The sequence below is a fragment of the Heliconius melpomene genome, chromosome 9 (genome assembly GCF_056956725.1).
Source record: "Heliconius melpomene rosina isolate 202511_hmr_F chromosome 9, ASM5695672v1, whole genome shotgun sequence".
In the NCBI taxonomy this organism is placed as follows: Eukaryota; Metazoa; Arthropoda; class Insecta; order Lepidoptera; family Nymphalidae; genus Heliconius; species Heliconius melpomene.
In genome coordinates, this window is record NC_140397.1 from 5,220,211 (window position 1) to 5,233,628 (window position 13,418).

The following is a 13,418-nucleotide window of genomic DNA, read 5'->3' on the forward strand; positions in this document are numbered from 1 at the left end:
TTATCGTTATAAGAATTAGTATAGAATAGAGTTAGAATATCTATGGAGGGACAATGTTTTTTTTTTTCTTTTTGTTCTATAGCATGAACTGTAAGGACCTTTGTTGCGCAGTGGCGTATCTTCTGACCATAAACGAGGTGGGTTCGAAATGCGAGGAATTTTTAATAAATTGACGATATGTAGGAGAACGGAGTGCCTTACTTATAAGTTTTCTCTGTCCACATAATGCAGAATAAAAAGGATAAAAAATATTTATATTAAATATTTACGTCGCACTTAATGTTATGCACTTGCCTTTAGATAGCGCGACCGTATACGCTCCTACAGTTAATATTTATTAGTGCTTATATTAATAATTAATTTATAGTGATGGCTACTCGCATACATTGTGCACGTAATACGGGAAGCAAACGACGCATTTTTTGATAGAAATGACACTTATTCATGAATTTACTAAGATAGTAAATAAAAATGCATAACATAGCCATATAGATTTAATACAGGTTTAGATTCAGTATGATAGACATATAATTGATTACACATTTCAAGAAAAATTGTTAGTAAACTAAAAAAAAATGAATTTCCGAAGGTCGAGAGCTCGTTCACGCAGAAACTCGTTAAATATTATGATCAGTACAGAAAAATGGCGAAGCTACAGCAATAAACTATCAATACAGGATACAAATTTAGAAGAAGATTCTGAAGATGATATACCAAGAACAACAGACTTTAAAGGCTGGCTTGATGAATTATTTTTACAAAAGAACGATAGTAACGACGCTGCAGATCAGGACGTTGAAGTCAACCTAACAAAAAAACAAACTCTCATTTTGTCAACTTTAGTGCCAGATGAAATATTACATATGGAAAAGTAATCAAATAAAATTTAAAGTAATTTATAATATTATTTAATGCTAAATAAAATCACTATATTCATTGCAGTTTTAAAAGCATGGACTCAAAAAGATTCGTTGGCGTGTTACTGATGGCTGATGTATCTGGATATACTGCATTATCTGAAAAATATAACAGCATGGGAAAAGGTGGCACTTACAGGTTAACCTTCACTTTAAATACTTATTTAGGATCTTTAATAGAAGTTATTTATAATCATGGAGGTGATATAATTAAGTTCGCTGGAGACGCCTTCCTAGCTCTTTGGAAAACCGACAAAAGAACATTCTTGTGTCACACAATTCACACAGCAATTGCGTGTGCCCTTATTATACAGCATTCTTATGGATCATACGAAACCGATGTTAAAGTTAATCTAAAAGTAAAATTAGCCATTTCTGCTGGTAATCTTATATTTGCACCAATTGGTTCCGGTATAGATATGAATTATATTATTGTGGGATTACCTGTTCTTGAAGCCAAAGTTGCAGAGAGTCTGTGCACTTCTGGTGAAGTAAAATTGACTCCCACAGCATGGGGTCATTGCTACTCCAGAAATTATGACCACGTCATCAGCAGTAATGGATATGTTACAATAAAGTCTATACTATATGATCCACATGAAAAAGATGTAAGTAAACCGTTTCTTGGTTTTGCAGCTATGATTCGACAAGTGAATAACCCAATGATTTCTCTAGAAGACCTCACGGATTTTCTTTTAGATGATTCTAAAAATTTAAACGCTACAGCGATATTGAAAAAGAATGAATGGCTAAGCTTACGGAAAACTATTTTAAAAGCTGAGGAGAAAAATATGGGTGCCGATATAAGAAATTTCATGATAAGACCAGTGTTAACCCAAATCGATGCGCACCAACCATTAGAATATCTGACAGAGATGAGACAGGTCTCAGTTTTATTTATAACTCTTAAACCCAGAGATTGTCCTTTTCAACAACTCATAACTATTGTAAATAACTCGTATCAAATTACATGTGAAATTGTTTATAAATCTATGGGTTGTGTTAACAAAATTATTTTATTTGACAAAGACATCATGATTTTAGCTATCTTTGGATTGCGGGGATTTAAACATGAATCAGAGGCTCAAGCCGCGCTTAAATGTGCTTACAGTGTTAAAAAATCGGTATCAGCACTTGACGGTGTTCTTGAAGTATCTATTGGCGTGACTACTGGTCAAGTATACTGTGGTGTAGTAGGTCATCCTCTTCGCCGAGAATTTACTGTTATTGGTACAATTGTTAATAAAGCTGCACGGTTTATGTGTAGTTTTCGAAATATGATTACATGCGACGAGGCAACTTATGTAAAAAGTAAAATGTCTAGTAATGGATTTACTCTGCAACCACCCACACAATTGAAGGGAATAGTCCACGCAGGAAAAATTTTCGAATATACTGAAGATATTAGATTAAAAGAACTCTTTGACATTCCGTTAATACCGCCATTACTTAATCGGGATGAGGAAATGCAACAATTTGAAGCTTGGCTGAATTACAGCGACTTAACTACTAGAAATTTTGACGCATTTTTGCTTATTGGGGAAAGCCGAATAGGCAAAACCCGACTCTTAGAATGGATGGCACGATTTGTCCGAAATAAAAACTTAAGGGTATGTTATTTGTCTTTAACTTCAATACATTCTGCAACACCGTATTTAGCGTTAAGTCAAATTTTTGAACAAATAATTGGACTCAAAGATCAATTAATCAGTGGATTTGAAAAAGAAGAAAAAATTGTTAATCTTTTAAAATACTACAGCGAAGATTTGTGCTATTTAAATAGTATTTTAAAAGTCCGGTTCGCGTATCACGAAGGAGTTTACTACCAGGACGAAACCGTAAAAAAGGAAAAAGCAAAATACATTTTCAAGAAAATTATAGACTCTCTTTCTGATACACATATAATTTTTTTAGATGATTTACAAAACTTAGATTCTTTGTCATGGGAATTTGTATCAATTATAATAGAATCTCTGAAAATATTTACTGTGATGACATTAACTAAAGGTAAATATGGCAGTATGCATTATTGGCTTTACTCAGTCTTTACCAACAGTAATATTAAGACAATTATATTGGGCAGTTTAAGTTCGATCTGGACAGCCCCACTAGCTTGTCAAATATTAGACGTGCATGCCGTATCAAATGACCTGTGTGATGCTCTCAATAACAAATGTAAAGGTATACCAGGACTTATAGAAAGCTTTATAGTTCGTTTGTTTTCAAATGGAGCCTTGGAGATTGTAAAAATTGAGAAAAATGGACTAGACAGTTATAAGGACGAAGATTTACGTTTTCCAAATCCCACATTGTTACACCCCATTGCGCTGGAGTGTAAGGATCAAGTAACTCTGAATGAATTATTACCAGAAAACTCTACAGAAGATATTTCTATTTGTCTTATTACAAAAAAAGATGAACTCAATATAGACATTAACGTACAAAATGTAGATGCACTTATCATGATGCAAATAGATTCTCTTACTCCATACCAACAACTTCTTTTAAAAATCGCCTCAGTCATAGGAAATATACTTTCCAGGGACCTTTTAGAAAACATTATGTATGAAAATAATCCATTAACTACGGCAAAAGCAATTAAAAGGCTGTTTGCAATGCGCATACTAAGCTGTGCAAATTTTAAACACAATAAAAGTTCTACAACAAACATTTTTGGAAGTTACATAGAATCTTCGAGCTTAGTGTGCGACTGCTTATTTGAGTATGATCCAGAATCATATAATAATTTACCAAAATATGCATTTTGTAAAGTCATGAAATTTAAAAGCAAAAACTCGAGAAAAATATTTTATGAATTACTACCTTTGAATCAAAAGAAAGAATTTCACTCTCGTATAGTAAACTATTTAGAAAATATTAAGCAAAAATGTCTTGACTGCGGTGGTGTTCTTACAGTTGTCCAGTCTACTTTTAATTTGCAGCCCCAGATTTCCTCCAGCACCGAATACTCTACAGAGTATAGTACCCAAATAGAACTTCCATTAAAACGTAAAGCATCAATTGATAAAATATTAGAATCTAATAAACCTTTACGAGATTCACTTGAAACACGGAAGGTTAAATCAGAATCATTAAATCACTCATCTTCTAATAATGTGAAACTAAATTCTGATGTTAATATAACAAATTATTCTGACAAAAAAATATCCATTTTAAAAATGAAGTCTTGGGAAGATGAGGATATTCACTTGCGAAGAAGATCAACAAAAAGAGTCACGATGACTGATGCAACAATTAAAGAATTCAACTCAGAAGTATCAAATACGAGTACTATTTTTGACAATCTACGAGACATTATAGAGGCAAAAAGTATAAGCGATTGGCATAGACTTGGCGTAGTGGATAGCGAAGATTATCTTAAAATTGATAAAAATGTTAAACCACGAAAATCTCTTTGCATAAATCTAGAAAAGGGAATCTCCACAATTAATTTTAAAAGATGTACATGCGCACAACTAAATATTATTATTTATGAACAGCTTATCAAACATGCCCAGGAAGCTGAAATGAAGACAAAAATGCTAGAATTTCTCATACACTTTTGTTATTTAAATATATTGGAGAATAATTTTAATATAGCCATACCAAAACTCGAAGAAGCTGAAAATATTTGCTTAGAAGAATCTGAAATAAAAAAAATCGGTTTGCATATCACCCGATTTTTAGGTAAAATATATTCTCTAAAGGCGGCTTCATTTTTGTTAAGCGGTAAATTAATTGCAGCCAAAGTAAATATAGAAAAAGCTGCACAAATTTATAACTTCAATTTGAAGAAAATAACAAATATTCTTCAGTTACGAAATCTATACACGACTCTCAAACTAAAACGTAAAAAATATAACCTATATAATATACTGATCAAAAAAGATTTTGTTTACTTCTTAAATATTGCAACTGTTTTATATTCAACTTTAGATGACGAAAAAACATCTAGAATGGCAGCTTTTCGATCAATTTATCTCGTACAAAAAGTGGATTGCAATATAATCGACATTTGTGACGCATTTACTAATGCTATTCAATTGCATTTAGATAGAGGAATAACAGAATTTACTATGGATCTCGAAAGAATGGCTTATAAATGCTTAGAAAGTGCCCATCGACCTATTCGCCCTGACGAACTGTTCGCCATTGGCAAATTAATAATGGCAATATTTCGTTCTCGTTCAGTGCGAACTTACCTTGCTGCTACAATTAGATCTGGATTTAGAGCTCTTGTCATAAGCCGTTTTTTGGGTGCTGATGAAATATCTGTTGATATTATACCAGATCTTTTTTATTTATTACTATCTCGATGCCGCATTGAAGAAGCTGTTAAAGTTGCACAACTTCTTTTGAAGCCGGGAGAAAACCTTGGGCAACAGGAAAGCGAAACTTGGTATTATGCTCTCTGTATGGACATGATCTTAGATGGAGGATTTCAACTGGAATCTCCATATGAAATTAGCAGTTTTGCAGAATTTTCTATTATAAAAGGTAAAGAAGGCGGTGAAGGTCGTCGAAGATTAATTGTAGGCTTATGGACCTATTGGTTACGAGCAAGTTCAGAAAGTAAAGCGAAACGCTATGAAACAGAATCGTTAAATTGGTTGGTGCATAATTCTGATGAAGGCTCAATGAAATCAATTATAAGTGCAATGAGGCTTGCTGAAGGCATGCTAGAGAGTTTAGCAAGAAAAGTTGACGACTTACGAAAAGTATGTACTAAGTACTTAAAATTTAGGAACAAATTAAATTCTTTTCGTCTATTATCATTAAGTATTTCTTATCAGATTGTAGATCTTATGGAGTTGCGTTCTTTAGCTGACCGGGAACTTACTAAACTAGAAAAAGATGCACGTACAATACGAGCAATTAATCCGCGTTGGTTATTATTGAAAGCAAATTCTTTAAGATTATCCGGACGCCAAGCAGCTGCGAGTCTTTTGGTCAAACAGGTATATACATGTACAAAGCTCTCTTATCTCCTTAATACATTTTTTCTATCATTTTACACGTTTGTTGTAGGGAGATGTATTCGTTGTCAATCTAACTTCGTGACAGGAATGTCATTGTTATAATAAGAAAAATCAGCTTCACGCTGTATCCGCACACAGCAGGGTCATGGGCGTAGGAAGGGGGGAGCCGCTGAATTCTGGAGGCATTGCGTGTGCAGTGGCGGAACTTAACGCCGCGCGTTGCCTCGACACCAGAGCGAAGAAATGAAAATATGAATGTAAATAATTACTTCATTACTTCGAGTGGGAATCGAATCCACAACCAGCTGCGTTTACGGGCACTCTTTGTGCCCCTGTGACACGACTGGCCTCATCTATCGTTAATGTTATATTAGTGAAATAAATAGATAGGGTCAATTTATTAAAAAATTAATTGTATCAAAGTTAATGTCATTATTGCATTTTTTTTTCTTTTATTTTTGTGCAATAAAGTATTCTTATTATTATAGTACTAACGTATATTTTACATTTTCTTTTAAAGGCTTTGGAAGAAGCTCGGAAAATAAACAATCGACTAGAAGCTGCTCAAGCACTCGCTATCTCTTCAAGTTCTCAAGTTTGGCATCAAAATGCACGAAACGGTCATTTTTTATCCTGGGACGACAGTGACAATCGCTTTCGAACTTCATGGCACAAAAGTTTATATAAAATTTCGGCTAAAAGCTTATAATACGCTACTAAAATAAAATCCTATTGTTTCCTTTGTTTCATTGAAATTTTGACATGCTGTTTTTCCTACATGTAAAATAAACTCATCACACCTCAACAAATATATAATACGGTGTTACGATCTACAAGTCGTGGCCGCCCTAAATTTAATTGTAGATAAAAATATATATATATTTTTCTTACTTTTAACTAGAGCAACGAGCTACATAAGAGCGTATTAATATAACTGTACAGAAGCTAATTAATTCGTGTCTGACCATAACACATACTAACAAACATAATAACAAATTATTGAGAGATTGATGAAATATTAACAATAGAAGACTATTATTGAAAAAGTTATATAAGAACTAGCGACCCTCTTGCGGCTTCGCCCGCTTTTACTACTGGATTATTCATATAATGTATGTTTGTAAAGCACTTAAGATAATGTGAAAGTTAATTAAACCCTAATGCAACCCGCATTCTCGTAGTTTCAATAAGGATTTCCCAATTGTTTTACACAGCAAGGATTTTTTAGTAGGTACCGTAATTTTAAATCTGTGCTACTAATCTTTTCAAGTACTTATTAAAATATATTTAAATTACTATTTTTAGATAGTTAAATGACTATTTTCAAACGGAAGAAATTATAAACAAAAACCTACTTACTAATAACTACTACAAAAAAATATGATACCAAATATATCACGCTGAAATAATACATTCAACTCCAATTATCCAATACGTGCAAACGCATCTAAATCTTCGTTGCTAAAGAGGCAGGCGGGTTTTTTTTTCGAGCTTGTGGTTAATGCTGAAGAGGGTATTCTGTCCCTGATGAAAAGCAAGCACTACGTTGCTGCCTGTGAGGAAAATTAAATAGAATGCATCGGCCGGGAATCGAACCCGGGCCGCCCGCGTGGCAGGCGAGCATTCTACCACTGAACCACCGATGCGTGTAAGGAAGGCGGGCGCGGCGGACGCATGGCGAGTGGCGAGCCGTTTCGCAGCAAGCATTTTTTGATATTGTAACAACTTCAAAAGTACTTATTAAAATGAAAAACAGTAAAAGACAGTTTTGATCTACATTAAATGGCCAACGTAACTAATGTACTTATTTATATTCTGAGCGTAAGGGATAAGTGAAACTGGAGTAACAGCTGATGTGTCAACGGCGGGATATGTCAACAATTACATGCGTTTTTCTGTAAAACTATTCGCAATTTCGAAATAGTGTAAAAAGCAAATTTCATCTTCATTTAACGTAGAAAATTAATAAAGTATTTTAAAGGATAAGGATTAATACCATTATGGAAAAATATTCCTCACAATAAAAAGTATATTGAAATTATTATTTTTAGACAGAAAAATGATCACGTTATTCTTAAAAGATACGAATATGCCGTCGCGGACTTTTTTGTAGATCTTATTAAGAGGAACAATACTCCAGCACATTTTTTTCATGTAGTACTTACCATTAAAGCAGCGCATGCGCGAAAGTGTCTCAATGGGTAGGACTTTATACACATTTATCATATTTAGGTTAATTTACATAAGAATGTACAAATAATAAACTATATATAAACCTTCTACGAAAAATACTCGACCTAATGGTGAAAACTGCATCAAAATCTGTTGGGTGGTTTAGAAGAAGAAGAGTTAGAAACAACAGACAGACACGAAAAGCGACTTTGTTTTATAAGATATAGGATAGGATATGTAGATTAGATTAGTCAATGTTAAATACTGAATTTTAAAATGTTCTAGTTCTTAATAATTGACTACTGTAGGAATCGTGTTTTCCATTCAACGTGACATTGGCGAAGTGATTAGTGTTGAACTAGAACGCTCGGATCGCCATAATTAAAGAACAACAACAACAATTGTAGGAATCTTTGAAATTATTATCGATGTGATCGTTTACTCTTTTACAGATAAAATTTTGTTATCATCTATGCCAAATATGTTGTTGTTGTTGTTCTTTAGTTATGGCGTTCCGAGCGTGCCAGTTCAGCACCAATCACTTCGCCGATGTCACGTTGAATGGAAAACACATGTCAAATATGTCATATTAAAAGTAACGAATCAACGTCTCTTTTTTTTACATGTATTCTATAATTGTGTATATTTATCTTTTTTATTACCGGTCAATTTCCTACCTGTGTTTTCCATACAACGTGACATTGGCGAAATTAATTGTGCTCAACTGGCACGCTCGAAACGCCATATAATATCAAGAATTCAATTCAACGAACTGTCATTAAATTCATTTCACAGATTAACTATCAAATGAAATGACGACATCCTGACGTTTACGGGCCTGTGTTATGAGTTATGAAGTAATAAATAATAATATTCAATAATTACGAATTTTATCATTTTATGCGCGACCTAAAACATTGTTTCATTATCTTATCTTATGGAAGAAGTCCTAACGTTTGAGATTTTCATTCGGTTTTTAGTTCATGTTTAAAAGCAGACTGAATATTTTATTTGGTGAATTTAAAATTGTATAACATAAATAGCAAAGCATTTTATTTACAAAAATGGGACAAAAAGACATATTCGTTGGAGATATTGTATCGCCGAAATCTTTAAATGAATTATATTGTGCAACAGGATACCTCCAAATTGAAGATGGAAAAGTAAGTATTTAAATTAAAAAGTTAATAATATTAATAAATGTGTTTTCCATGTTGACTGAAATTTATATGTTAGATTTATTCATTATTTACTAAATGATCTTAAAAATAATTTACTATTTCTACCACATATTATAATAAGTGTAATATAAAATTTATTTCAGATAACAGCGATAGGTTCAAGAGATGAATTCGAAGAATTACAAGCCAGTGGTCAAACTAAGGATTTCAAAATCAGATTTTTAAGTTCCAATCAATTTCTAATGCCTGGCTTAGTAGATTGTCATACACATGCTCCCCAATTTCCAAACATTGGCCTTGGACTTGATCGACCATTATTAGAATGGCTGGACAAATACACATTCCCTTTGGAAATCAAATATAGTGATAGAAAATTTGCCTCTAATGTGTACAATCAAGTTGTTGTAAGTATTAACTTGATTACTGTAAGGATTAATAGTTATCGACACATATATGATACATGAATAAACAATAAAGATTTTATATCAATATGACAAAGATCTCTTAAACTAATAAAAAATCAAATAGATAGATAGATTTTAATAAAATTATTATAGTTTATAATAATCCATAACCTCCTTATTTTACTATCAAGCAGTTAAAATCATTGGACAACATAATCATAACATAATTTAATTAAATAAAAATTTCAAAACCATTATGGCACAGAAAAATGTCTGAATGTAAACATGATGGTTGTGGGTTCTATTACCACCCAAGGGATTAAAATATTTCGATTTTCTCTTTCTTGTAGTAAGACCATACACAGTGTTGAGTTGAGCTTAAGTAGCTCAGCACACAATAATTTAAAAAAAAGGGTAGAAATCAGTAAACACTGCCTTAACACTAGTTTCCCTCTGCCTACTCTGCTATATAATGCAAAATACAATATGAAATAAAAAACAAATATTAAAACTTATTTTTATTGATCAGAAACGCCTATTAGCAAACGGAACAACTACAGCATGTTACTTTGGATCTCTTCACTTAGAAGGTACTCTGGAACTTGTAAATAGTGTTATAAGTCACGGTCAAAGAGCTTTAGTAGGTAAAGTCAGCATGAACATAATGAATGGTGCGGGCTACTATAATGAGACTAATGAAGAATTACAACAAGTTGATATGTTTGTGAAGAAAGTTATTGAATATAAGGTAATTTTTTGGTAATATCATTACGTAAAATTTTTACAATTTTTAAAGGATCACACACTAAGCAAAATCACCCTACATATAAATAAATGAACATATCCAAAGAGATGGTTTATAGGAGAATAAAATGTATAGTAAAATAAAAGTTAATCTGACTTTCAAAGTACAACTAAATTATCAGTATATATCTACTAATACTCCAAATTTTACTTTATTTTTTAAAAGCAAGATGAAACTTTATCCTGTTTTCCATAAACTTTGTTTTAACATGATAAGTATATGTAAAGACAATCAAGCTAATATTAGATTAGAGGCCGTAGTGGCGCAGCGGCACAAGGGTGTGACTGTAACGCGACGGTTGTGGGTTGGATCCCCACTTGAGGAAGTGAAATATTTATTTACGTTTATGTTTCCATTTCTTCGCTCTGGTGTCGAGGCTAAGCGCGGCGTTGAGTTCTGCCACTCAACACGCAATGCCTCCAGAATTCGTCAGAAAGTGGGGAATGGAGTGTCTTAACACTAGGTTCGCTGTGCCTACCCTGCTGTGTGCGGAATACAGCATGAAACTGATTTAGTTTAATTTTAATCTAATTTTGATTATTCTCTGTTCTCCATTTCAGAATGATTTAGTTCAACCAATAATCAGCCCAAGGTTTGCAGTAAGCTGTGATAAGGAGCTTATGAAAAGCCTCTCACAAATTGCTAATAAATACCAGTGTAGAATGCAGGTAACTTATAATCTACTTAATTTTGTATGTGAGCATGGACTGTTTTAATACTAGGTTCCATTTTTTTACCCTTTCTTTTTTTTAGCTTTATGATTATTTAAATTATTTTTTTGCTTTATTTTTTTATGACTTTAGCTTATATAGGCAGCAGGGTAAACGGAGCAAACCTAGTGTTAAGGTCCCACTCTACGCTGTTGAAGGACGGAACTCAACGCCGCACTTAATTTTGTTATAAATTTTCATTACCATATAACCAATATAATTTTTTTATTACTAATATCTTGCATATGTTATTATAGAGCCATATATCAGAAAATCTAAAAGAAATAGAATATGTACTAGAGATGAATCCGTGCTGTACTTGTTATTCTGATGTCTATGAAAAATGTGGTATGTTTGATGAAAAGGTGAGTTATTAATAAAAATAAAAAAAATATATATTGTTCAAGATATTTATTTTTATATTATTTGTATTGAGAACTGGGCTTATTTCATGTAAGTTTTAAATAACTTTTTTATGAAAGGTAAAAAAATAACTTTAAAAAATATATATACTTATAATTATTATGTAGATGCTTTTTTTAACTAATAAATTATTATTTTTAGTGCATAATGGCGCATGCAATTTACCTCAACGAGAAGGAAATGAAGTTATTCTCATCCAAAGGTGTAGGTGTGGCACACTGCCCCGCTTCCAATACAAGGCTGAAGTCCGGCCTATGTCCTGTCAGGAAGTTACTTGATAATAATATTAGAGTGGGACTCGGTACTGGTGAGTTAATTTTGTTATAACTTTTTATTTTATGACACATTTGTGATTCTACAAGTAACCTTTATTATCCGAATTAATTGAGGGGTAAAAGTGTTTGGATATTCATTTTTTTTTGGATAGTCGTTATGGGCGTAGGATAAATTTTGCCTAATTACGACTTTTCTATTCTTTTTATGCCCTACAGATGTTTCGGGCGGTGATAATGCAAGTTTACTAGATGCAATAAGAAGGACAATGGACGTGTCTGAACATTTAAACTTGTTAGGCGCCAAGGAATCTGCTTTGAACTGGAAGGAAGCTTTGTATTTGGCGACGCTAGGTGGCGCTGAAGGTCTGTTATTATAACTATAATATTGAAGCTGTAAACGTGACGGTTTTTGGTTTCAATACTCACTCGGGGGGTACTTCTCCCTGATTTTCTCATTGTGATAATAAATTATATGATAATAGACAAAATAAACACAAAACTTGTTCACAAAAAATAAACTGGTTTAATTTGAAATAGTAGCATAACTTTATGATTACATAAGCAGGAAAAATAAAAGATATATAATCTACATTTTGACAATAGTATTATAATTGATCACAAACATCTCACAGTCAGATTCCTGCCAACTGCATATTAACTATATAAATCATCTTTACAGCTTTGCAGTTAAATAATGAAATCGGTAGTTTCGAGATTGGCAAGCAGTTTGATGCACTCCTAATAGATGTATATGCAAAAAATGGACCAATTGATAAATACGATTATTCTGTAGCGGAAAACGAAGAAGTTTTATTAGAAAAAGTGCAAAGATTCGTTTACCTGGGCGACGATAGAAATATAAAAGAAGTGTATGTCAAAGGAAAACAAGTGAAAGGCAGCCATGAAGGAATTGCCAACGGAAATGGTGTATCTTAGATTATTTTATATAATTATTACTTATACTTATATTATTGCTTATGTTTGAGACATCAAAAAAATATATTTAAGATTAAACAGTGAAATTAGATTATAATAAATAAAACTTTAAAACTTTACATACACTACACATATTTTTTAAAAATAATAATAAGAATTAACGCAATGTCTCGAATTCGGGCTTAAGGGGAATGGAGTGTCTTGACACTTTGTCCTCCCGGCTCACCCTGCTACGCAGAACTTGAAACTACATTATACAATGTAATATTAATAATAGAAACCATATAAATTTAAGTTATTGAAATTGATATTATTTAAATAAAATCGGGTTCAAAACCTGTCGCCATATTTTTACATTCCAAATTAATATTAAAAGAGTTACTTTTTAACCTAAATTAAAGTTAAATATTTTTATATATTTACATACATACAATTTTTTATATGGGATGGGACCAAGTAATAGTAGAAGTATATTTATATATATATTTTCACCTTTGTTGTTATGATGTTGGTACTAATAAACACATATGAAACATTTTGTTTTTTTTTATATGTTCTCCCAATTTACTTGTATTTAAAATAATAAATAGTTTTATTTATTTCATGATTACTAAGA

The 13,418-nt window shown here is 32.3% G+C and overlaps 2 protein-coding genes across 2 annotated transcripts; both read left to right on the forward strand.

Moving 5' to 3' along the window:
* The first annotated feature begins 575 nt into the window (after positions 1-575).
* On the forward strand, positions 576-6,605 carry LOC146536333 (adenylate cyclase type 10-like). Its single transcript, XM_085190354.1, has 4 exons — positions 576-871; positions 943-5,635; positions 5,711-5,875; positions 6,417-6,605. The coding sequence occupies exons 1-4, from the start codon at positions 576-578 to the stop codon at positions 6,603-6,605; spliced, it is 5,343 nt and encodes a 1,780-aa protein (XP_085046480.1).
* A 2,244-nt stretch (positions 6,606-8,849) lies between these two features.
* Positions 8,850-13,337, forward strand: DhpD (guanine deaminase). Its single transcript, XM_085189800.1, has 8 exons — positions 8,850-9,231; positions 9,393-9,653; positions 10,183-10,401; positions 11,019-11,126; positions 11,426-11,533; positions 11,733-11,898; positions 12,083-12,229; positions 12,546-13,337. The coding sequence occupies exons 1-8, from the start codon at positions 9,133-9,135 to the stop codon at positions 12,800-12,802; spliced, it is 1,365 nt and encodes a 454-aa protein (XP_085045926.1). The 5' UTR covers positions 8,850-9,132; the 3' UTR covers positions 12,803-13,337.
* The last annotated feature ends 81 nt before the right edge of the window (positions 13,338-13,418 follow it).

What these genes read in the sequence shown, in the direction of transcription:
- LOC146536333 (XM_085190354.1), top strand. Translation starts at nt 576, where the DNA reads ATGAATTTCCGAAGGTCGAGAGCTCGTTCACGCAGAAACTCGTTAAAT. An exon ending in GAAATATTACATATGGAAAA is followed by an intron (nt 872 to 942) that starts GTAATCAAATAA and finishes TATTCATTGCAG; the next exon opens with TTTTAAAAGCATGGACTCAA. An exon ending in AAGTTGACGACTTACGAAAA is followed by an intron (nt 5,636 to 5,710) that starts GTATGTACTAAG and finishes ATTTCTTATCAG; the next exon opens with ATTGTAGATCTTATGGAGTT.
- DhpD (XM_085189800.1), top strand. Translation starts at nt 9,133, where the DNA reads ATGGGACAAAAAGACATATTCGTTGGAGATATTGTATCGCCGAAATCT. An exon ending in GTGGTATGTTTGATGAAAAG is followed by an intron (nt 11,534 to 11,732) that starts GTGAGTTATTAA and finishes TATTATTTTTAG; the next exon opens with TGCATAATGGCGCATGCAAT. An exon ending in TAGAGTGGGACTCGGTACTG is followed by an intron (nt 11,899 to 12,082) that starts GTGAGTTAATTT and finishes TATGCCCTACAG; the next exon opens with ATGTTTCGGGCGGTGATAAT.